This window comes from Branchiostoma floridae, chromosome 12 (assembly GCF_000003815.2).
Source record: "Branchiostoma floridae strain S238N-H82 chromosome 12, Bfl_VNyyK, whole genome shotgun sequence".
In the NCBI taxonomy this organism is placed as follows: domain Eukaryota; kingdom Metazoa; phylum Chordata; class Leptocardii; order Amphioxiformes; family Branchiostomatidae; genus Branchiostoma; species Branchiostoma floridae.
The window spans coordinates 5985780-6008834 of NC_049990.1; the positions used below are offsets into that span (position 1 = coordinate 5985780).

Below are 23055 nucleotides of genomic sequence, written 5' to 3' on the forward strand. Positions count from 1 at the left end.
GGTCTAGAATAGTATCTACACCGTAATAGTATATACAGCACGAGGTCAAGGAGGTCATTGCATACTATGTAATGGTCGCCTAGTAATTCCTATGATTTCCTTTTGAGGCAGTGGTGGTTGCAGGGTGGGTGTCAGTGGAGAGTATGACCATTCTGTCAGTAGAGAGTGTGACCAGAGTGACGTTGTTCAGTAGAAATCTGAATGTGACTTAAGAGTCTGGCATCTGAATGTGACTTAAGAGTTCTCCTTTATCGTCCTACAAAATAAGAACAATATGATACTCATTTTTGTGACTTCTTTTTGAAAACAGCTTTGAAATCGTTCATGGAACTTTTAGAACTGCAAGTTTTTTTTCGTCTTCCACACTCCTTGTCGCGCAGTAATTACAAATTCTTTCGCACAAAGGAAATTAGTACAAAGACTACTACATTTTGATATTGTACAACATTATACTCCGTTTTTATTCTGTCTCCGTATCCAATGCAATCTTACATTAAAGCGGCGACGTTGTCTGCAGCTATTATCGTTATTATGATAATTGTGATGTGCATTGCGTGCGATTGCCATCATATAACCCCACCACATGTATGCATCTATCTGTATATATCATTATAGATACAATCTCTCAGAATGCAAACTGAACTGTACCTCGTTTCCTGTCAAAATTCCTCATTTAACATTTGGACGAAATTCTGTGTTGAACTGCTGCAAACAGCGTTTTAACCATCCAGCCAATACCATAGGCCTATAAGGCTTCCGTCTTTACCTAAGTTAGGTCAAAGCAGCCGTTTAGATGCACAGTAATGGCACGTCTCTTGCATTATGTATACACCTACTTCTCCCTATCGAGATAGTGTGAGCTCAGTACAGTATTACATTTCAATGTGACATTCCCATATGCTCTGCCAGGCGCTGTTTTATTTTAAGGTGATACATGTAGTTTAAAAGCATCCATTAGTTCATGGTCATGAGCTGTGAGCTCTTAACTAGATTTGGGACCTTACAATTTCTCTATGTACAGGTATACCCCTCTAAATATGCGTCTCAATTCTAAACAAGAAATCTTTTAAGAAAAGCTGTGCATTGCCGCGTATTTTATGACTGAACTGCTGAGAGCGACACCTAGCTTCTTTAGTAGGAAATGCAGCAAAAGGGGATATTGGAAATTTACCTCATTATCATAATTTATGTCACATGAATTATTGGCACATTAAACAGGTTTTGTAAAACTTTTTGACCCACAATGAATATGCATTATTTTTCATTACAAAATAAGTTCCTTCTGATGCAATTTGTGATATAACTTTATATAAACATGGTGAGTTAAAGCGTAGATTTATTACGCTGGACCACATACAGTAACATGCGTCTAGAAGAGCGTTTTAATACTCGCCTGGAATGTACCATTGTCTAACTAAGCCATGAAACTCGGCCGCGAGTAGCCGCGAGTGAGCGAGCGAGCGATTAGCCGCGAGCGAGCGTGGTCCAGTGGACACAAACATTAGGGAGGCAAGTTGCCTCCCTAATGTTTGTGTACCCTTAGGGGTCAACTACATATGAGTATGGTCATTGTATCGAATGGTCATTACTAATTTTGAACTGTCACCTTCCAGCAAAAAGAAGGGCCTTTGGAAGGGCTGGGTTAAAAGGTCCGTCCATTGATCCAACCATGGAAGAAAGCTGGCATAAGGCATTGCCGCTGGCGCGGCAATGCAAAAAAAGAAAAGAAAAGATGGAGACGGAAAGGATTGTGGGCAGCTACAGTTCGAATTTAAAATCACCATTACTGTCAAAAATCACTATATAACCATCTAAAATCTAATTATCTAATTATACTGATCCTTAACTTCGATTTCAAACACAAAAAAATGGACTAGTGTAATTTTTGACTGCACGGTAAATCTTTGTCTAGGAATGTACCCACCGCTTCCATGACGTCACTCTATGCAAATTACTCTATGCAAATTACATGTTACACAGTGAGCGGTTGATCATGGTAACGGTTCATGGTGTTCCCCGTCTATGACTTTTATTTGAGCATTCTTTATTGAACAATAAAGACAGTCGTGTTAGTAGTCCTGAATCGTGTTTATTAGGACGTATAGGTAGTGGGTCGTCCACTAAAGAAGAAAAATGACTCTAACATCATTTGTTTGTTTTTTTCAGTCCCATCTGAAGGACCGAGGAACATCTCTCTCAAGCCGCTTCCCATCAACTGCGTGTCCCCCTCCGTCCGTGACGTCATCGTTTCCTGGGTGGATAGTAACGTAAGTTCTACTACAAACATGTTTTATCGTCAAGTTTTATCGACTATTATCGGGGTTTGTCGTCAAGACTGACAGACAGTAGTCGTATTGTCTAGACTTTATGTATTCTTCCGTAGTATCCTCCGTGAGCATATATACACACGTCATAGAGATCTGAAGACCTCTAGATGTCTGAAAGCTCCTGAAATGCAAATAACTGCCGCGGTATGCCTTCATCTTGGTGTCCCTAAAGCCGGGTTCACACGTGCTTAATACTGACCGACAATGGTAGTATCGTCAGGTCAGAAGTTATGTATTCTTCTGATATTGTCCTCTGTGAGCATATATACAGACGTACTAGAGATCATAAGACCTCTAGATGTCCACAAACGTCTGATATACGATTCACTGAAATGCAAGTAGCTGCCGCGGTATGCCTACATTTTGGTGTCCTTAAAACCGGGTTCACACTGATCCATATGGGGCCCGTGTGGAATTCTTAGCCACTACCGGTACACTGGGCTCCACGGGTGGCTGGAAAAACTGTAGAAATTGTACAAATATAGACACATAACATGCCAGAAGAGTTAGCTGTCCCAGGATTATGGTTCGCGACCAGCTAACTCTTCTGGCACGTTATCAGTCGATATTTGTCCAATTTCTACCATTTTTCCAGCAACCTGTGGAGCCTGGCAAAGGCTAAGACGTCCATACGGACGTAATACGAACCCACCATATCCATGTGACAGTCCCTGCGTGGCAGATATAGGAAAATATATCAAAGAAGGTTTAGACATTAGAAATTCCTCAAATGATTGTAAAAGCCTCCTATGATTGTAAGAAACTTATCCCATACTACGACGGGTGTGCCTAAATACCACAAACGACCACAAACGACTCGGAAATACCACAAACGACTCTAGTATGCAGTGTATATGGGTCAAAGACCTTGTGTGGCGCTCTGGAGACATTGTTTACACATTTATGAATTTAAAAAACGCAGCAAGTCCTGCGTATTCACCAGTTATTTCGAGTAAGTCCGCCGGTTTCAAGATCGAAGCGATTCTGCGCTGTCAATGAATGCGTGCCTGCATTTGAGGCTGACAAACACTTAGTATACAAGTTTTATAAGTTGACTATGATAGAATAGTGCCATGCTATAATCTATGAACCAACAGCGTCCATAGTTTTATCGTCCTGTCGTCTATGGAGCCGTGGAAGGTATCGAGAACTTCCCCATGCAGACTCCTAGCACGGGCGATCCAACATGGCGGCCGAGAATCGCTTCGATCTTGAAACCGGCGGACTAACTTGAAATAACTGGTGAATACGCAGGACTTGCTGCATTTTTTAAATTCATAAATATGTAAACAATGTCTCCAGAGCGCCACACAAGGTCTTTGACCCATATACACTGCATTTTAGAGTCGTTTGTGGTCGTTTGTGGTATTTCCGAGTCGTTTGTGGTCGTTTGTGGTATTTAGGCAGACCGATACTGGGACTCCTGTATTAGTTAGATAAGCCTTAAGTTAAGCTATAGAACTGTATCTATGTAGATGCCATACTTTGTACCTCGTACAATTGTTGTGCAATAAAGTTCTTAACGTTTAAACGCTCTATTTCCTGATGTTTCACAGGAAGGAAAGCCCTATGAAGTGAAGTCGTACGACGTGAAACTGAACGGTCAGGGCGAGGCAGGTCATGACCCCGAAAGCGTGGCCATGACCGTGAACGCCACTGATAGGTCCGTGAGGGTCACGTGTCTGGGAGACGTGGAGGTTGAGGTGCGCGCGTGTAACACGGCCGGATGTGGCCCGCCCACAAGAGGGGTCCTCAAGTTCTCCGGAGACGAACACATCAGTAAGAATGAGCTATAATTGCAATTTCACTAATCTCCAAGCAGATCCTACGGTAGCATAAGATGGTATAAAAATGCTGTCAGAGGAGTAAAGCCGGCATAGAAGTGTGTCTGACCCCCGGCTATACTCCTTGGCCAACTTTGGTACTATCTTATGGCACCGTAGGATCTTCTTGTAGATTTTGACTTGAATATTACTTACTTACCTCGCTGGGATGCCCGAACACCGGCTCCCGACCCTTTCCGCCTTGTCCACTTGAATATTAGGTTTTCTTTTAATGTTCCAAGTAACATATGATTGTCTAGGTATACACAATTCTATACCACTAGTGTCACTTATGTTACAATCTGCCATATATATTCTCCTTGTGCATACGAACATGCTTGAATCAGAGAATGTTGATGATTTCATGTACATATAGTTTTCCTATTTTCTAGGCCTCTTGTGAGAATCTCCTTTTTGACTATTAACACGAACTACACCTATCACGAACTATATCTATCATGGTCTGTATCTATCATGTACTATATCTATCATGGACTGTATTTATCACTAACTGTATTTACCAAGATCAGAATCTATCATGAACTGTTCTTATCGTGAACCCTATTGCATCTATAACAAACTGCATCCATCACAAACTGTATCCATCGCTGCCTACAGAATGTAAGATCTGGACCTCGATCGCCGTGCTCGTGTATCATCGCGAACTGTATTTATCACGAGCTGTATTTATCAAGTACTGTATCCATCACTGCCTACAGAATGTAAGATCTGGACCTCCATCGCCGTGCTGGTAGGGTGCTGCATCGGACTCGCCCTACTCGTGGGGATCATCATCTGCTGCAGGAAGACTCGCTTCCTCTCCAAGGAGCAGCGAGCAAAGAAATCCAAACTCCCGAGCATTTTGGTAAGTCGACTTACTTGCTTGGTTACTTGAATATCCTCTTCGTCCCTTGCGAGATACAAGGCCATGACTTTTTTCTTCCATCTGGGTCTCTCCTGCGCTATGTCTGTGCTTTGGTAGGAATTATATACTTTGTAGGGCGGGTAATCTCCAAAAAGCAGCGAGCCAAGAAATGCAAACTCCCGAGCATTTTGGTAAGTCTACTTACATACTTTAACTTTCTTACTTACTTACTTACTTACTTACTTATTTATCGTCTTCACCCCTTGAGGGACATAAGGCCATGACTTTTTCTTCTATCTGGTTCTGTCCTGCGCTTCAGTCTGTGCTGATCGTCTGACACTGTTCTCCTCCACGTGGTTTTTGGTCTTCATCTTTTCCTTTTACTACCAGGTCTCCAAGTAAGGGCAATTTTTTGGAATTCTGTTTTATTCTCATCACCTGGCCAAGCTATAGTACTTCAGCCTCCTGTGCGTGATTTCTGTTAGTCTTCTACAATCAGTTATTCGGTGCAGTTCTTCATTTGTTATCTTGTCAGGCCAGAAGATATTCCATATTTATCTCAGACAGTAAGTCTACTTGGCATTCCGTTAAATCCATCCCCTCAAGGACGATCTGCTTTGGTAGGAATTATATACTTTGTAGGGCGGATATGCTCCAAAAAGCAGCGAGCCAAGAAATGCAAACTCCTGAGCATTTTGGTAAGTCTACTTTGTACAATGTAATTTACTATTCCGTTACATCCATCACCTCAATGATAATCTGGTTTGGTAGGAATCATATACTCTGTAATGTGAGTACTCTCCAAAGAGCAGCGAGCCAAGAAACAAAATTAAAAACTCCCGAGCATTTTGGGAGGTCTACTTAATTGGCTTGCCGTTATATCCATCACCTAAAGAACGATTTAGCTTGTTCCATGGTAGTAATCAGATACCCTGTGGGGTTGTGACTTGTGAGTGGTATGACGTCCATCAGCGCCATGCACAGACGTTAAATGTGCAAAAGGGCGTGTGAGGACAAAATCCTGAAGTCACTTGCCAGGTTGTATGCTTCATTATACAAGAGGGAAAATACTGCAGCTTTCGCTTATAATAATAATATCGGGTGTATTTTGCAGCCAGTAGGTACCCAAAGTGTGGGTAGTGAGGCTGTTTAACGTGGAATAACAACGAATGAATAACAAACAACGCTCTGTATTCACCACCACGGAGCAACATAACATTCGACGTTTTGGTGACTGTCTGTCGCCTCCCTCGGGGCAATCCTGACGGGTTTAATTTGCGCTGCAACTTTAAGTGTCACTGCTAACAGATGCGTTGTGTGTGTTCACAGTAATAAGGTTAACATATTCCTCTTCGCTCCAGTGTTAATGTGCTGACGAACGTCCTCCAGTCATTCCTATCTTGGGCCATCCATCTGATCTAGCACCAGGTCTTTCGATCGTGCTGCCTTTATGTCTCCTTTTACAGCCCTTCTCCAGTTCCCCTAGGCCTGCCTGTGATATGTTTTCCTTGAAGAGTCCATTTGAGGGTTTTTGTTCCTACATTGGGCCCCTGAGGGGAAGAGAAAACGGGGACGTCCTAAAATTACATGGAGGCATACTGTGGCTAAAGACCTAGCAGCCATTTGGATCCCCTGGGATGCTGCTCAGCCCCTAGCACAGAATAGATCCCAGTGGAGGAAACTTATCACAGCCTTATGTCCCACATGGGATGAAGGGGATAAGTAAAAGTAAATTAAAGTACAGGATAGGTCACACACACACTAACGACATGAAGAAAAGACTTTTATATTCAGATCTATATTCATATGGAACAGTCTGCCATAGGACATTCAGTTAGCTAGCAAGTACAAGTTTAGACAGGGACTTCCTATGCATGCAAATGAGTAATTGTATTTTAGTTTGTGAATACCAGATGTTTGAATTACATGTAATTAGTGCGTATGTATCTTTGTATCTTTCAATGTCCCGAAGTCCAGGTAGAATAGTTACCTACAAATTATGTACAGTAGTTAATGGGCTCAATTACGTATCCAAGTATCCAAGTACACAGGTACTATTATGCAACCTTAGATAATTCATTGAGGCATACATAATCGCTCTTCCTCTTCCCTTTGAAATGACCACAATCATCATATTGATCATTCTGTCACTTATACATAAAAAGTACAAGGTCACGAGCGCAAAATGTAATGGTTTTCAGATAATTTAAGCTTCCTCGTTGAAAATTAGAATGGATTCAAATCCTCAAGACTGAAAGGGTTTGAATGGTCAGCCATCTTGGCTGGTGACCTTTGAACCTCCGTCATAATTGCTTGTACATGTACAGTTTGTGTTTGTGCTGATGGCTAACCAATGAATACGCTTATCTCTCCTCAGGAGGAGGTAGTGAAGGGAAGCGGGGACGGCTCCTATTGGCCAGTGTCCGACAGGCCACGCCCAGAAGTCTATGACGTCGTACCGACGCCCGACGAGATCTCCAAGCTGACGGGTTCAGACACGTCATCGGACGGGAGCAACAGCACCTCCGAGGAGGTCTTCACCCCCGAAACCCCGCCCTTCACAGATGTGACGTTCCGCTCCGGGCAGCAGTCACCTCTCCTCCAACAGAAGTCGGCCTTGGACAGCCACCAACTGGCCAAAGATGAGCGCCCTAAGCTGGTCTGGGACCTGACCATGGGCATCGGGTTCGTTTGTTTGTTTTGCATTGTTGGAATCCCATTTTTATCACTGTCAGTAGATTTTTATTAGGAACCCCATACTTGTTTTATTGGGAATACCATGTTTGTTTTATTGGGAATCCCATATTTGTTTTATTGGAAATACCATCAGTAATGCAAGGTGTATTCATTTATCTATTTATTGGTTTGGCTGTTCAGCACGCACAGCCAGGGCTGCACAACCAGCCTGTGGCTAGTACAAAGGGCTAGCCCTGCTGACAAAAGCAGAGACAATACGAATGGAATTTGGACAGGGCAGGATACTTCAACCAATAACAATATTCAAAGTACATGCAAATTGTACATAGTATTCTTCCTGGGGTTCTTACTTCATCAAATACGAAAATATATACACTTGAAATGCGTGAGTGAGAGTTTTGATTGATGTGGTATGAGTATATTTTTATGTTTAAATGTTACGCTATATAAGCAGGGTTTTAAGAAATTCTTTTTAACCGCACAACCTTCGAAGCTTTAGAGTAATTCTCCTGTAAGGTGTTTATGAATACCTAATGCGAATACCATCATAATTTGGTGTTTCAAATCTGTGAAGTGGTATACTGAATATAGTTTTCAACGTTTTTAAAGATTTTTCAATGTTCCTGTAGGCGACGGCCGCACTACGGCTCGTCCTCCACCTACGTGTCCTCCATCACCGACACCACGTCCTACACGTCCGACCTCGACTCGCCGAAGCCGGAGAAGGCAACCATCGTCATCCCGTGGAGCGGCAACGGCAGCAGCGACAACAGCTACGTCTCTCAGTCCCAGCTAAACCGCCTACCGCCCGCCAGTACCACTGCCACTGCCGGTAACACTGGTACCATCGGTACTCCCGGTACCGCTGCCACATTCCTGCCAAAAGAACCCAACAGCAACCAGAGCATCAGCGACCAAACTCCCAAGCAAGACTTCAGCAAGTATTCCGGCCCCAAGTCCCCGTCAAAAATGACGGCCGACCAGTTCCTTGCTTACTCCAAGAAGATGCCAAAATGTGCCCCTAAGATCCTATCAGAAGAAATAAGTGACTATGTGTCGGTCGGGTAGAGCAGGGTTAATATTCTTAAGTGACATATCAACTTGTGACCACCGTGTCAAATTATAGATCTACCATGAAAGAGAAAAAAGAAAATATATTTTACTGCTTTGAGGTTGAAGATGAATGCTGCTTTGTAGTAAGAAAACAAGAAGGACAATTGCATCAAAAACGGGTATTTGCTCAAGAAATGGGAATATTCTTGGTATTTGCATTGGTTTGAGTAAGGACATTACATTGTTATCAAAACCCTTGTCCTGCTAAGCCCATATGTATATGGGTTGCACATACAGGATGCCTGTATCTCGTATATGCGGGCCCCGTATATATACGGATTTGGCATATTTCTCACCTCAGTGTGGCATACCACAGCAAATCTGCAGCTGCAGCACTGGAAAGGTGAAGTTGTAATGTTCTGATGAAGCCATCAGCTCTGGGAAGTTAAATTGGCCAAAAACAGCACCAGCAGGACAAGGGTTAAATGAAACGGGTCAAATGGGAAAGTGAAAACTGGGTTATGTGCTAGAGTGAGCGACATGTTTATGATCTGAAAAAGTCGCATTGCAATTTTAAAAAGTCGGCGTTGAGGTTTTCAGATCGATGGTACTATGATATTTATTGTTTTTCCTCTGTTCTTAGAAAGATTTTTGAAAAGATGTTTTCTGTGGTTAAGGAAATCACACTTGCTTAAGCTAGTACCAAATCAGACTTACTTGAGTCAGTGTTTTCTGACACCCAAATTCAAGACCATTCTCGAACTCCCCTTTCAAAAGGGACTCAAAATTTATAACGTTCAATACATGTAAAACAGATGCACAAGACACTGCGGTTTAGCTGTGACACTGCAAGGATAAGCTTACTATGATACATAAGTGAATACCCTTTCGTTGTAGACAGCCCTTTGCGGGCACGTTTTAGAGGAGGCAGGCATCCCGGACTTAGTACGGACACTGCACATTCCCTGTCTGTGTGATTTCCTCGATAAAGAGTTCAAAGACTATAGACTATAACCAGATCTATAAGTATGTTCTACGTTCCGAGTAGCAGCGAAAGGAATTGTGGATATGTCAAAGGTGAAAACCCTGACTTGTAAACAGTACTCGTCTCAACCATTGTCTCGATTTGCATAATAATGTCCAGACGTAATTTGTTTATGTCTCATAGGTCTTCACCTTTTACATATTACCTGTAATTCCTGTCACTGCATATGAGTACTAGGAAGGGTGAACATGCTTGTTCCTGAGCTGCTCTTGTGCATGTTGTACTCAGGCCACAGCGAGTACATTTTATGGATGGCATCCACTGCAGACCCCAAGTTTAATTCAATAGAGAGTGTAAAAAAACAAGATGAGAAAAAAACAAGATATCTAGATTTTCAAAATAGACACCATAAATGTTTTTACACAGCCAACAAGTATTTAAGAGGTTCATAAAGTGACCTTTGTGTTTCAATTGACAACTACGGTCATGGCTACCACATTGGTACCACTTTTACAAATTTTACTTCTACAACTACGCTGATGACTATCACACGATATATTTCCCATTCTGGTACTTACTCGTCATGTTGACGATCTCTGAAATGAAACCTTTTTTTTTCCAAAATCAGGCGACAATTGATGAGCGCGCTGATGTCATCCATAAACTTTACTTTCTGTGGTCTCACATGCAGTTTTAAATGCCAGTTTTAAGATTCCTGCCAAATAGTTCAAAAGAGTATGTGTATATACAGATTAGAATGAGAAGATCAAAGTACTTTTGATTTGTGACTGCGTAGGGGTATTATAATTGTTGATGCAGTCAACATCATAATGCAGTGTTCAATGTCTCAGTTTGTGAAATATCCAACAAGTATGTAGAGTTTTTGAAATCGTTGTTGGCATCGCTGAGTCACTTTTGGAGAGTCATATTGACTGTTGGTGCAATGAATGTATAATATTCGAATTGTGTTCTTACAGTGGTCTAGGTTTCATGTGTGTAAATGCTACCACTGCATGGTTTTATGGATTATTCTGGTATCTCTACCTAGTACAACCTACGTCATAAAAATGGCGGAGCTGAGTAGCGAGCGTGGGTAGATCCTCCAAAATTTCCTCTTCAACTAAACCTAGCCTAATGAGTGGCAGTGCGTCTCAGGATCATCTAAAGCTAAGATCATCTTCATGTTCAACTTGGCAAATGTGACGTTTGGTGGCTGTCTAGCTCTCTCCATATCCCGTGGTCTTCAATTGAAGACATGGCAATGCCAGATACAAAAGTCAACAGGTCATAATTTGATGTTTTTCCTCTCAAGAGTATAACTCCAGTCTGGAGCAAACTCATTGCAAAAACTGCAACTAGTGGATCAGTGAAAACCGTCAAATCTGTATCGGTCCACGAGTGAAGGGACAATACAGAATTGTCTCATTTCAACATCAAATACTGAACTGCAATCACCCCTACTTCAACCATGGTACTGCCTCATCATAATTCAGGTCGCTGCAATTCAAGGTGAATAATATTTGACTTCCGATTATCCTGAGATGCTCTTCCATCTATCAAGTACTTAGTCTGGCTTAGCTTGCACACCTACCTCCGTAAAAGAGAGTCTAGGAGGGGAACTTCTGGACCGCTGGCATTGCTACCATTGCTCGCTCCTCTGATGGTCGCCATTTTGATGACGTATGTTGTACCCCATTGATCTGATTAGGAATTAGTTGACACTTGGATGCAGTTTGATAGACTGATTGACTGACTGACTTTATTGGTCGACGGGAATCACGTGGCGACGAGGAATGCATCAAATTGCATTACATGTCTATTATGAATGAGAAGATATTTTCAGATGTTTTACTGTTGCTTCGAGACAAAACGGGTGTAACTTCTCAAAGACAGAGTCATAGTAGATGCTGACTTCGAAGCAAAGAGAGTAAAAAGTCACTGCCCCCCCCCCCATATTTGTAACATATTACATGGAATTACACACCTGACGTTTCCAATTTAAAAAAGAAAGGAACATCCGGAGTATTTAATGTGATGCGATTTTCAAGCAATTGATCACATGCTCTAGATACCCGGAGTTATCTGTTTATATTTTCATCGTCTGTGACAAATAGAATGGTTATGATACAGACATCTATTATCATCTATATCTGAATATTGTAAAATACGGATGATGTGTTTACCTTTGGTTTGCTTAGATCATAAGTCAAAAGTGTTCAGGCTAGAGTTCAAATCTATGTTACAAGAAACAGACTAATACACGAGATCGGTGGTGACCTTTTAATAGTGTTTGTGTTGGAATCTTCTATAGATTTGATGTCGTTATACTCGGACTCTGTATCGGTAACCCTTGGAAAATGTATTTTGTACCTGCGTTAGTGCAAAGCTTATGTAAAAGGTCGACCTCTCTGTGTTGTGTTGTCGAAGAAACAGAATGTTGTCTGATCTGACCGCATTCTACGCACGTACACAGACAATGTTTTGACTAGTCTGGGACGTTTCTCGTGCGTTGGACTTGTGACTACCAAGAATTTTATCGGGCAAACAGACCACATTCTGTACCTCAGTATTTCAGACATGTGACAAGAGAAAACTAGAACTAGAATGATTGCTGCCTTTTGAGATATATGGTTCGGCAATGCGTTTCCAATTTGGAGAGCAAAACATTGGATACCGATTCATTTTGATACAGCCAGATGATTGGAACTTGTAAAGATGAATACGAAAGTCGTATGTGTATAATAGCTGTGAATGGTTTTATCTACTACGTTATAATTGTACAAAAGAGTGTGGCTTAAATGATATTTATTTAAGTATATTTAAGGTTCTGTGTAATTTGATCACTGCGAACGATTAAAGTGGAATTCATGGCACCGAACGTTCATCCTCAAGTCGTTTGTTTTCTGTGATCTTTCACGAAAATCTCTTGAGTAACATCCTAAAGACCTCATTGATGCTGCTTCATCATTTTTGAGGCGCCGTCCTGTCGATATTGGTTTTTAAAAAATAAAGTACGTGAGCAGCCTCTAAGTGCACGCTACTGTGGCCGTTCAAAGCGGCTTGTTTGAGCTGTGTTGAGGTAACCTTTTACTAAGGCCCCCTTTCCAATAGACGGCGATCGCGCTGCGCTCTCACTGCGACCTAAATAGGACATGTGTATTATTCGATTTCACACTGAGTATATCATACAAAATGTAAAAGTGTGACCGAGAAGACAACGAAGCACACAAAGTGTTTAAAAAATTCGTTTGTTTTCTATACAATTCGTTGAGCGAAATGTCAAATGTGAGGTCGCAGAGAGAGCGCGGTGAGAGCGCCGTTCTAGTGGAAAGGGGGTGTAAGAAGGCCATGCTATCTAATAATCCGACACAATGCTCCCTAAGGGGTACCCTTGTATCTTCCAGATAATCTACAATCAGATATTTTGGTGGAAAAACGTGAAGTTTGGTGATTATCGGGCTTCTCTATATCATCCGGCCCAGGAGGGCCCTAGGGGCACTTTGAAAACAAGAAATCTTTTTAAAAAAGCTGTGCCTTGCCGCGTATTTTATGTTATTTTGGTAAGTTAGACTAGATTCTACGCTTTAAAATCCCGAGTTCCACATGTCGCCCCCCCCCCTCATTATCATAATTTATGTCAGATGAATTATTGGCACATTAAACAGGTTTTGTAAAACTTGTTGACCCACAATGAATATGCATTATCTTTTATTACAAACTAAGTTCCTTCTGATGCAATTTGTGATATATATTTATATAAACATGGTGAGTTAAAGCGTAGATTTATTACGCTGGACCACATACAGTAACATGCGTCTAGAAGAGCGTTTTAATACTCGCCTGGAATGTACCATTGTCTAACTAAGCCATGAATCTCGGCAAGGAAAGAAGGGCCTTTGGAAGGGGCTTTGGAAGGGCTGGGTTAAAAGGTCCGTCCATTGATCCATGGAAAAAAGCTGGCGTAAAGCCTTGCCTGGCGGCAAGGCAAAAAATGGTGTTTTCGTACCACGTGCACCGCAGTGCCACTACTAACATCAAGCTGAAGATAGACCATCGTGTCGTTTTTCTTATTCAAACAACAATGAAAAACAAAACATACCACGGTCGCCGATTGGATAATCCTGTTTTTTTAAAGTAACGGATATAGGATTCTCAACGAATAAAGGTAAACTATAGTTAAGCACGCTCACCGAGTACGCATGTGCAGCAACAGGAATTGTGGATAATACTTCAAATTGAAGGCTTCGGACTGGTAAACAGTACTCGCCTCGTTAGTTCGTTGTCTCTATTTGCATAACGGTGTGCAGACGTGATTTTCTAATGTTTCAGGAACCTTCACCTTATGCACGTTACCCTTAATTCCTGTCGCTTTATGGTAAGCACAAGTGAGCTTTCTGAGAGCTAGTTTTCGGCTTGTGGAGGGGCTATGGAGAGAAGAGCTTGGCAACAATATGGTGAACGATTGTCAATGAGACTTAGTCCGCAGGAGGGCTAACGTTTCCCCTCAGAAGTGCAACAGGTACCCAATGGTGGAAAAAACGTCCCTGGCAAAGTATCCTCCCAGTAGCTATATCCAACGTAGTTAGTATGGAATTGTGAGTAAGATGTCAGGGGTGAAGGCCCCTGATTTGTAAGCAGTATTCGTCTCGTGTATTGTCTCGATTTGCATAACGGTGTATAGACGTCATTTTCTTATGATTCAGGAGCCTTCACCTTTCATATATTACCCATAATTCCTGCCGCTTAGTAAGCACAAGTGAGCCTTCTGAGAGCTAGTTTTCGGCTTGCTGGAGAGGCTATGGAGAGAAGAGCTTGGCAACAATACTACGAATGATTGTCCATGAGATTTAGTCCGCAGGAGGGCTATCATTTTCCCCTCAGAAGTGCAAAAGGAACCCAATGGTGGAAAAACGTCCCTGGCAAAGTATTCTCCCAGTAGCTATATCCATCGTAGTTAGTATAGAATTGTGGGTAATATGTCAAGGGTGAAGGCCACTGATTTGTAAACAGTATTCGTCTCGTGTATTGTCTCGATTTGCATAACGGTGTGCAGACGTCATTTTCTTATGATTCAGGAGCCTTCACCTTTCATATATTACCCATAATTCCTGCCGCTTAGTAAGCACAAGTGAGCCTTCTGAGAGCTAGTTTCCGGCTTGCTGGAGGGGCTATGGAGAGAAGAGCTTGCCAACAATACTACGAATGATTGTCCATGAGATTTAGTCCGCAGGAGGGCTATCATTTTCCCCTCAGAGGTGCAAAAGGTACGCAATGGTGGGAAAAAAGTATTCTCCGAGTAGCTACATCCAGCGTAGTTAGTATGGAATTGTGGGTAATATGTCAGGGGTGAAGGCCCCTGATTTGTAAACAGTATTCGTGTCGTTCGTTCGTTGTCTCCATTTGCATAACAGTGTACAGACGTGATTTCCTTATGTTTCAGTAGCCTTCACCTTTTATACATTACCCATAATTCCTGCCGCTTAGTAAGCACACGTGAGCCTTCTGAGAACTAGTTTCCGGCTTGCTGGAGGCTATGGAGAGAAGAACTTGGCAACAATATGGCGAACGATTGTCCATGAGATGAGATGAGTTCGCGGGAGGGGTAACATTCTCTCTCAGAAATGCAAAAGGTACTCAAAGGTGGGAAAACGTCCCTGGCAAAGTATTCTCCCAGGATCCAGCGTAGTTAGTATGGAATTGTGGGTAATATTACAAAGATGAAGGCCTTGTAAACAGTACCTACTCCTCTCGCTCAATGTCACGATTTGCATAACGGTGATTATCTGATGCTTCATGAGCCTTCACCTTCACATATTACCCATAAATCCTATCGCTGCACGCACGTAATCATATCGTCGAGCGAACTTATTATGTGAGCCTTCTCAGCATCACTTAGTCTACAGCTTAGAGTAGGATGGTTATGGAGAGCAGAACTTGGCAACAATAGGGTGAATGATTTTCCATGAGATGTAGTCCGCGGGAGAGCAAAATAATATATAAAACTTTAGAGAGAAGCAAAAGACAGAGACAAAAAAAGAGATAGAGAGAAGGTGTAATGAATAACGCAATAAACAGAATGAGGGAAAGAAAGAGGGAGGAGAGAGGGATAGAGAGAAAGAAAGAAAGACAAAAAGAAAGAAAGAGCAAGAAACAAGGAAGAAGAAAGAAAGAAGGAGGGAGAGAAAGACAAATCATTCGAAAAAACGTGCCTTTTAGAGTATCCTCGCTATATCCAGCGTAGGTAGTCTGGTACTGGGGACTAGCAATTACCCCCGCCAACCTGAATTGGTCTCAATCACGTGATAAGCTTGCCCTCCTACTCTAGAATCAATTTCTCCCTCGGCATTACAAATGGTTGAAAAACGTGCCTGGCAAAATGATGGACAGCCACTCATATCGAGTAAGGCAAGTCTACTGGCAAGTCTGGCAATTAGAAAGTATTCTCCCAGTAGCTATAGTCAGCGTTGTTAGTCTGGTACTGGGGACAAGCAATCACCCCACCACCCCCCCCCCCCCCCAACACCCCCCAACCCCAGCCCCAGCCCCCAAGGCTCCCTCCACCCTGCGAACCTGAATTGGTCTGAATCACCTGATAAGCTTGCCCTCCTAGTCTCCAAGCAGACCCTACGGTGCCTAAAGAGATAGTATCAAAGCTGGCAAAGGAGTATAGCCGGCCAAAGGGAGATAGAAGGCCAAAGGGACTCAAACCGACAACGGGGACCTGGTGCCGCTATAATAAGTCCCTTGCCAGCTTTGATACTATTTCTAAGGCACCGTAAGGTCTGCTTGGAGACTATGCCCTCCCACTTTCCTCGGCATTACGAATTCTCAGACAGATTCACAGATCGTCGTTTGGCGGGCCGCCCGAAACGTAACCCATTTATTACAACCCCTAGCGATGCCCTAACCCCATTTCCCGTATCACCACGCATTTGTGATGCCAGCACGACTCCGTGCACAGGTGTATTCACGGGCACAAATTGGGGGCATTACAGACGTTCTATTTTAGCTCCGTGCAAGCCCGTCTCCATTCAAGAATAATCGCGATTCATAGAAGCGAGTCACACAGCATAGCGAGGCTGTGTGAAAAAGACTTACCTTATTACGTGTATGAAGGTTAGACATCCATAAATGTATGTAAAAGGATACACAAGGCAATATAGTTACTTAAACAACTTGATAGACTTTTTTTAGACGGTCAGACGTTTGATTTGATTGATTTGATTTGATTTATTGGAATTGCAACAATACAATACTCGCGGATCACAGGCAGCAGTAGGCTGGTTTTGTGATCCACACATCAATACGTATACATATAAACATTATGATAGCATCTGTTGTCTTTCGTTACTAACGGAGTAAGATCTTAGAAAAACCAAAAAAAACTATTAATTGATACTTAAACAAGAGATATCTAACACCCCCAAATCGTGACCATAGCTTGTTCAAAACGCGAGATATCAAAGCTCCGCTGCAGTGTCAACGAAAGCCACTAGGGGGCCCAAAATCCAATAATTTTCAGCTTTTATCATACTCCACGAACACACTGAGTATGAAACTAATCCATCCAGCCGTTCTTGAGTTATTTTCTTCACAGACACTCACACTCACACACACACACGTACACACAAACGCTGGTGTGAATATAACCTCCATTACTATTCCTTGGCAGTAATAAGGTGAAGGCAATTGACGAAAGGTAGCGGATGCGACCTGAAATGTCAGATACACTCCAGATGGTTGAATAACTGTTATCTTTTGGATTTACATTGTCATTTGTGTGTCTGTGCCGTATTTATGCGCGGCACAGACGTGCAAGGTCAAAAGTGCGTGAAACTCCTCATTGACAAAAGAATGACGGGGTATCGGGTTGTACATCTTGGGGAAATAGTCCGAGTACAGGCCAAATTGTATTTACAGCACAGCACAAACGTGTTGAAGCATCACAATTAGATAAATGACGTAGGTAAAAGATATTACAGACGTCCAAGGTCAAAAGTGCGCAAAGCTTCTCATTGGCAAAAGAATGGCAGGGTATCGGGTTGTACATCTTGGGAAAATAGTCCAAGTGCAGGCCAAATTGTATTTACAGCACAGCACAAACGTGTTGAAGCATCACAATTAGATAAATGACGTAGGTATAAGATATTATCATGCATGAGGGCAAATCATAACGTAATGGATCCAACCTGGAATAATAATAATAATAATAATCTTTATTGCATATTCATGCCCGAGGGCTAAATGCACAGAAGGACCTCATGTGGTCTTATGGATGCAGAGAAAAAAGAAACTTAACTAATACAATGGTTTTAGACTAGGCTAAGCTATACAGTGATTTTAAACTAGGCTAAATGGAGAGGGAACTAAGGCACTATGTGTTACAATCGTTAATGGCTGCATCTAACATGTTCTTCTCTCTTTTTGAAACACATGGAGACATATTCACATATTGCGTCAATAGCATGACCGTCCGTGCATGACATCAAGTACTTGAATAAGCCTTGTCTTGACATTTTCTTATAATTGTTGTCTATTCGTATGGCATTGTATAGGGATTGGCGTTCGTATTCATATAATGTACAATCTAGTAAAAAATGTGTCTCGTCTTCGATATACAAGTGGTCACAGAATTTACATGTTCTATCATTTAAAGGAGTGCGGTTATGCCTGCCGGATTCTATATGTAACGGATGGTCACTTATGCGAAATCTACACATAGCTCTGCGATGTTCAAAGCTTGAGATGCTAAGATATGTTTCTCTTTCATATGTTTCTTTGAATGTTTTGTACGTCCTCAATTTGTTTCCCTGGTTTTCTTTTTGTCCAATCGCTTGTAGTTCTGAATGGAATCTTTGGATGAAAATATCTTTCAACCTTTGCTTTAGTTGATTTAGATGAGTGGGTATGTTAGAGTGACCGTTTATATACAGGTAGGCAAAGCCGGACTCCTCTAAGAGTTTCCTTACATCAGATAACCAGCAGGATGTTTTACGACTATCTAGTTCCTGCTGTACCATGTAAGCTTCATATTGAAGACTACCTGTGTGCACTTCGTTGGCTAATCTAAAATAATAATTATACATTCTGCATTGAGCTTCAATCCACAAGGGGAAACGCCCCAGTTCCGCTCTACTTGCAAAATTACTAGCGTTCCTTCGAACACCTAGGATGTATTTACAGAATTTCAGATGGACGGACTCTAAAGGGGATTTGTCATCCAATTTGCTACTACACCAGACTTCAGATCCATACAATAAAATAGGTAGGACACATGTGTCAAACAATTTGCAATGCAGTGATACAGAAGATCTAGATTCTCCTAATGTACTTCTAATACTAAATAATGCTCTTAGGGCCTTCTTTTGTAGATTCTTTACAGCAGTACTAAATGTGCAACCTGCTGTAAACATAATACCTAGGTAACAGTAAGTTGGAACAATGTCTATCCTTTTATTGTATAAAGAGAAATTTAAGCTAGAAAATAAGTGGCCCCTTTTGTTGAATACAATAATCTTTGTTTTCGCTAGATTGACTGTTAATTTCCATTTTTGGCAATATTGGCCAAGAGTGTTAATTGCGTTCTGCAGTCCCTCTTGAGTTTCAGATAACAAGACAATGTCGTCAGCATAAAATAAGCTGGTCAATTTTGAGTGTTTTAACAGAGGAGCATCTATGTTTACTGAATTGAGTTTATCAATGAGATCGCTAATGTACAAGTTGAATAATGTGGGACTTAGAACGCACCCTTGTCGGACACCAATTTCAATAGGAAAACTGTCGCTAAGGCCTTCCCTAGTTTTGACGCTAGCTTCGGATCTGTTGTACAGGTCTTTGATTATATCAAAAACTTTGCCTGTGATCCCACTGGAAAGAAGTTTATATAACAGTCCCTCGTGCCAAATAGAATCAAAGGCTTTTGATAAATCAATAAAGCAAGCAAATAGACGTTTTCCTGACTGGGTGTATTTTGATATAAGAGTTTTCAAAATGAAGATATTATCAGATGTTCTGTAGTTTTTGCGAAATCCTGTTTGATTTGGTTTGATTATTTCTTTATCTTCGAAAAGGGTTGACAGTCGTTTGTTTAATATAGAGGAGAACAGTTTTCCTAAGCAGCTGGAAATTGCGATTCCCCGGTAATTATTTGGGTCATCTTTTCGCCCTGCTTTGAAGATGGGGACAATAAAACTTTTGGTCCACATTTTGGGGAAAATTCCCTTCGAAAGTGTACTATTGAATAACTTCAGTAGAGGGGTGAGTAGAAGTCTTTTTCCTGCTTTGAGCATTTCATTGGTTATCATGTCCTCTCCACTAGCTTTTTTGTTTTTGAGGGCCTGTATTGCATCATTAACTTCTGAGGCCGTAATTGGGTTGTCCAGGGGCTCTGAACTCGGTTTACATTTCTGCAGTGTCTGAAATTTGTCAATGATTTCTTTTTCAAAGTTAGAGTCGAAGTTTTTTTGTTTTAATCTGGATTCGCTATGGATGGTTTTGAAGTGATTAAGCCATGTGTTAGTTGACAGGTCTTCTTGATGTGCCGAATCGGACTTTTTCAGTTCTTTGAGTAGGTTCCAGAAAGCGGTGGGATTATTTTCTTGAAGATTTTGAAGACGTATCAGACAGCTGTTTTCATGTTGCCGTTTTCGTGTTCTAACTAGCTTATTAAATTCTTTCTTTTTCTTGAAGTAGCTACCTCTAATGGATGGGTTTTTAGGGTTGTGCATAAGAAGGTATCTAAGGTTTTTTAGTTCATTGCGGGCCTCATAACAAGTTTTGTTAAACCATTTTTTGTTCTGTTTTTGTCCTTTAGGTGTCCTGTTACTTTTTACTTTTAATGACATCCTTCCGGCCATTTCAAGAATTTTTTGGAACTTGCTAACTTCTTCGTCAATTATTGGTGTCGTATCCTGTTCAACACATAGAAAGTTATCTAGTTGTTCAGATATCGCCGGACTACTTAGAGCATGGAGAAATTTTTCGCCGGAATCTGAATCCCAGATGAACCTTTTTGGTAGAGGACGTAGTTTACTTTTGGGTATTTTTGCGTCCTGAAAGTGCCAGTGTGGCGTACTAATATTCGTTGTTATGAGACAGTGATCCGAAAGTTCTGTTAAGTCATGAACTTTGAAAACATTAATGTTATAAAGGAATATGAAACCACATTTCGGGCAATAGTCATGATCTATAAAGCCTTTTATAAATGTTCCCTGAAGTCCGAAGCAATTTCTGGCAGGCCGATGTGTTTTTGATTCGTCAGTATGTAAGGGGGGCTATTAAAGGCAAACATAGAACGTAAATAAATAATAATGATAAACGTTTATTTTACGTTTCCGCAAACATCCCGGCCTGGTCCCAGTTTGGAAATAGGACATAAGCCTGAGCAGGGCACACTCTAAGTACTAAGTGCACCCCCCCCCACACACACACACACTTACCTGGATGTATCAAGATGGCGGACGGACGCGGACACGCGTCGTTAGCTCTCCGTATGTGACTTAGTTTGGAGTACCATAATACTACATGGAGTGAGGTATTTTAGTGCATATGTGAGTCTATCTTAACGTCTCACGTATTCTATAATTTTGAGGATTTTTAATAACATCTGTAACGACAGAGGAACATTGAAAATGGGAGCCGAGTCCAAGACGCCTAAGGGTAAGACGCCCACGACGAAACCATGGAATATCAATCTCTCCAAAGTCCCGCTGGACGAAACCCTGGCCTTCGACTACGAAGACGTGGAAAAGTCTCGACTGTGTGGAGTGAAACTGCGGACAAGCCAGCTAGACAAGTGGATTCAACTTCACAAAGACAACTTTGACAAGAACTTTGAAGACCACAAAGTAACAACAGTGACCTGGAAATCCACGCAAGGCACAACAAGCTTGTCCGTCAACTTCTCATCGGCAACAAAGACAGGTAAAAGCCTTCTATCAGTTCACTTTTACCACAAGAAGAATGGTCTAATGGTTCAGGGTCAAAGAACCAAGTGGTGGGTAGATTTACTGTACCCTGAACTGAAAAACAATGTAACAATGCTTGACAAACGTACAAGGGCAAGCGCCAAAGATGGCGTCCAACGCATGAGGGACGCCGTCAATAGCTTCCAGACAACCTGCCCAACACAGCCTTTGTCCACGACACCATGTCCAACCAGTGTAACTGAGACACCGACTATTCCCAAATCCACCACTCCGCGAACACTAGAGGGACTAGAAACTCCAAATGGTAACAACTTTACAGAACAGCTTCAACACGATTTGGAAAATGGCGCGCAAAGTACCGATGACGCCATAACCTGCGATCCCCACGACCCCCCAGTGATTCTCCCGACAACCAGCGAAACTTCTGGAACAGATGATTCGAGTAACTCAGGTACATCAAACTCTCCTGTAGCAGTGTATTTAGAACGTGTGAATTCCGTTGAAAAGTCCATCAAAGCGAGCGACAATGCCTTCAACGATTTACAGAAACAATACGTAGATACGATCGGCAAACTCAACGTCTTCAGGGACGAGCTAATGGCGAAAGAAAAGGAGCGAGAGAAGGCTCACACGAAAACCCTGAATAACATATCTACACAGATTGAAGCCGCACAGAAGGCGCTTGAGACCCACATCAGGAAGGCTACCTCAAAACTACAGACCGATCTTAACAACTCTCGAAAAGACCTGACCCTACAGAAAGAAAAACTCATGAAGGAGAAGGACAAGGCAGCCCAAGAGATCTCGATTGAAAGGAACTTGTGGAAAGAGAGACTTCATGGTATGTCTCTTAAAGTTGATGCTCTGTCAGCTTCGAATGCTGAACTGCAAAACACTATCAAAAAGCAAGACTCAGAAATTCAGGAACTTGTAAACAGATCAAAGGATCTGGAACAGAAGTTTGATTCTTGCCAATGTTGTACATGTGTGACGAACTCTGCCAATCAAAACAAAAGCCCTATTTCCCATGACAATGACGGGCCAATCTCACATGACAATAACCCTACTGCCGCTAATCAGAAAAACAACAAATCAACCTTTGTTCTCGACGTCCAGACGCCTGTTATCAATGCCAACTTTAACCCATCTGTGAACACCCACAAAATGTCCACAGTTAACAGCCATGTGAGAGGTGAGAATGGCGAGGTGGGGGTCAGAATCTTCGCCGACTCACTCTTTAGAGATGTAGATCCAAACCGCGCCTTCAAAGAAAATCGCACAATGATTCAAAGGAGCAGCACCATAAAGGCAGCAATTGACAACATTAGCAGTATCAAGGATTCCACAACAAAGACTGTTATCTTACATGTCGGGTCGA

General features: G+C 41.9%; 1 protein-coding gene across 2 annotated transcripts in view; it reads left to right on the forward strand.

Moving 5' to 3' along the window:
• LOC118427419 overlaps positions 1 to 9436 on the forward strand; it is a 33350-nt gene extending 23914 nt beyond the window's left edge. For both annotated transcript variants that reach the window (XM_035837218.1, XM_035837219.1), the window contains exons 6-10: positions 2167 to 2267; positions 3884 to 4106; positions 4870 to 5015; positions 7393 to 7700; positions 8342 to 9436. In XM_035837218.1, coding sequence (XP_035693111.1) covers positions 2167 to 2267; positions 3884 to 4106; positions 4870 to 5015; positions 7393 to 7700; positions 8342 to 8780 — 1217 coding nt within the window. In that variant the 3' untranslated portion in view covers positions 8781 to 9436. The remainder of the gene's footprint in view (positions 1 to 2166; positions 2268 to 3883; positions 4107 to 4869; positions 5016 to 7392; positions 7701 to 8341) is intronic.
• Positions 9437 to 23055: the final 13619 nt, after the last annotated feature.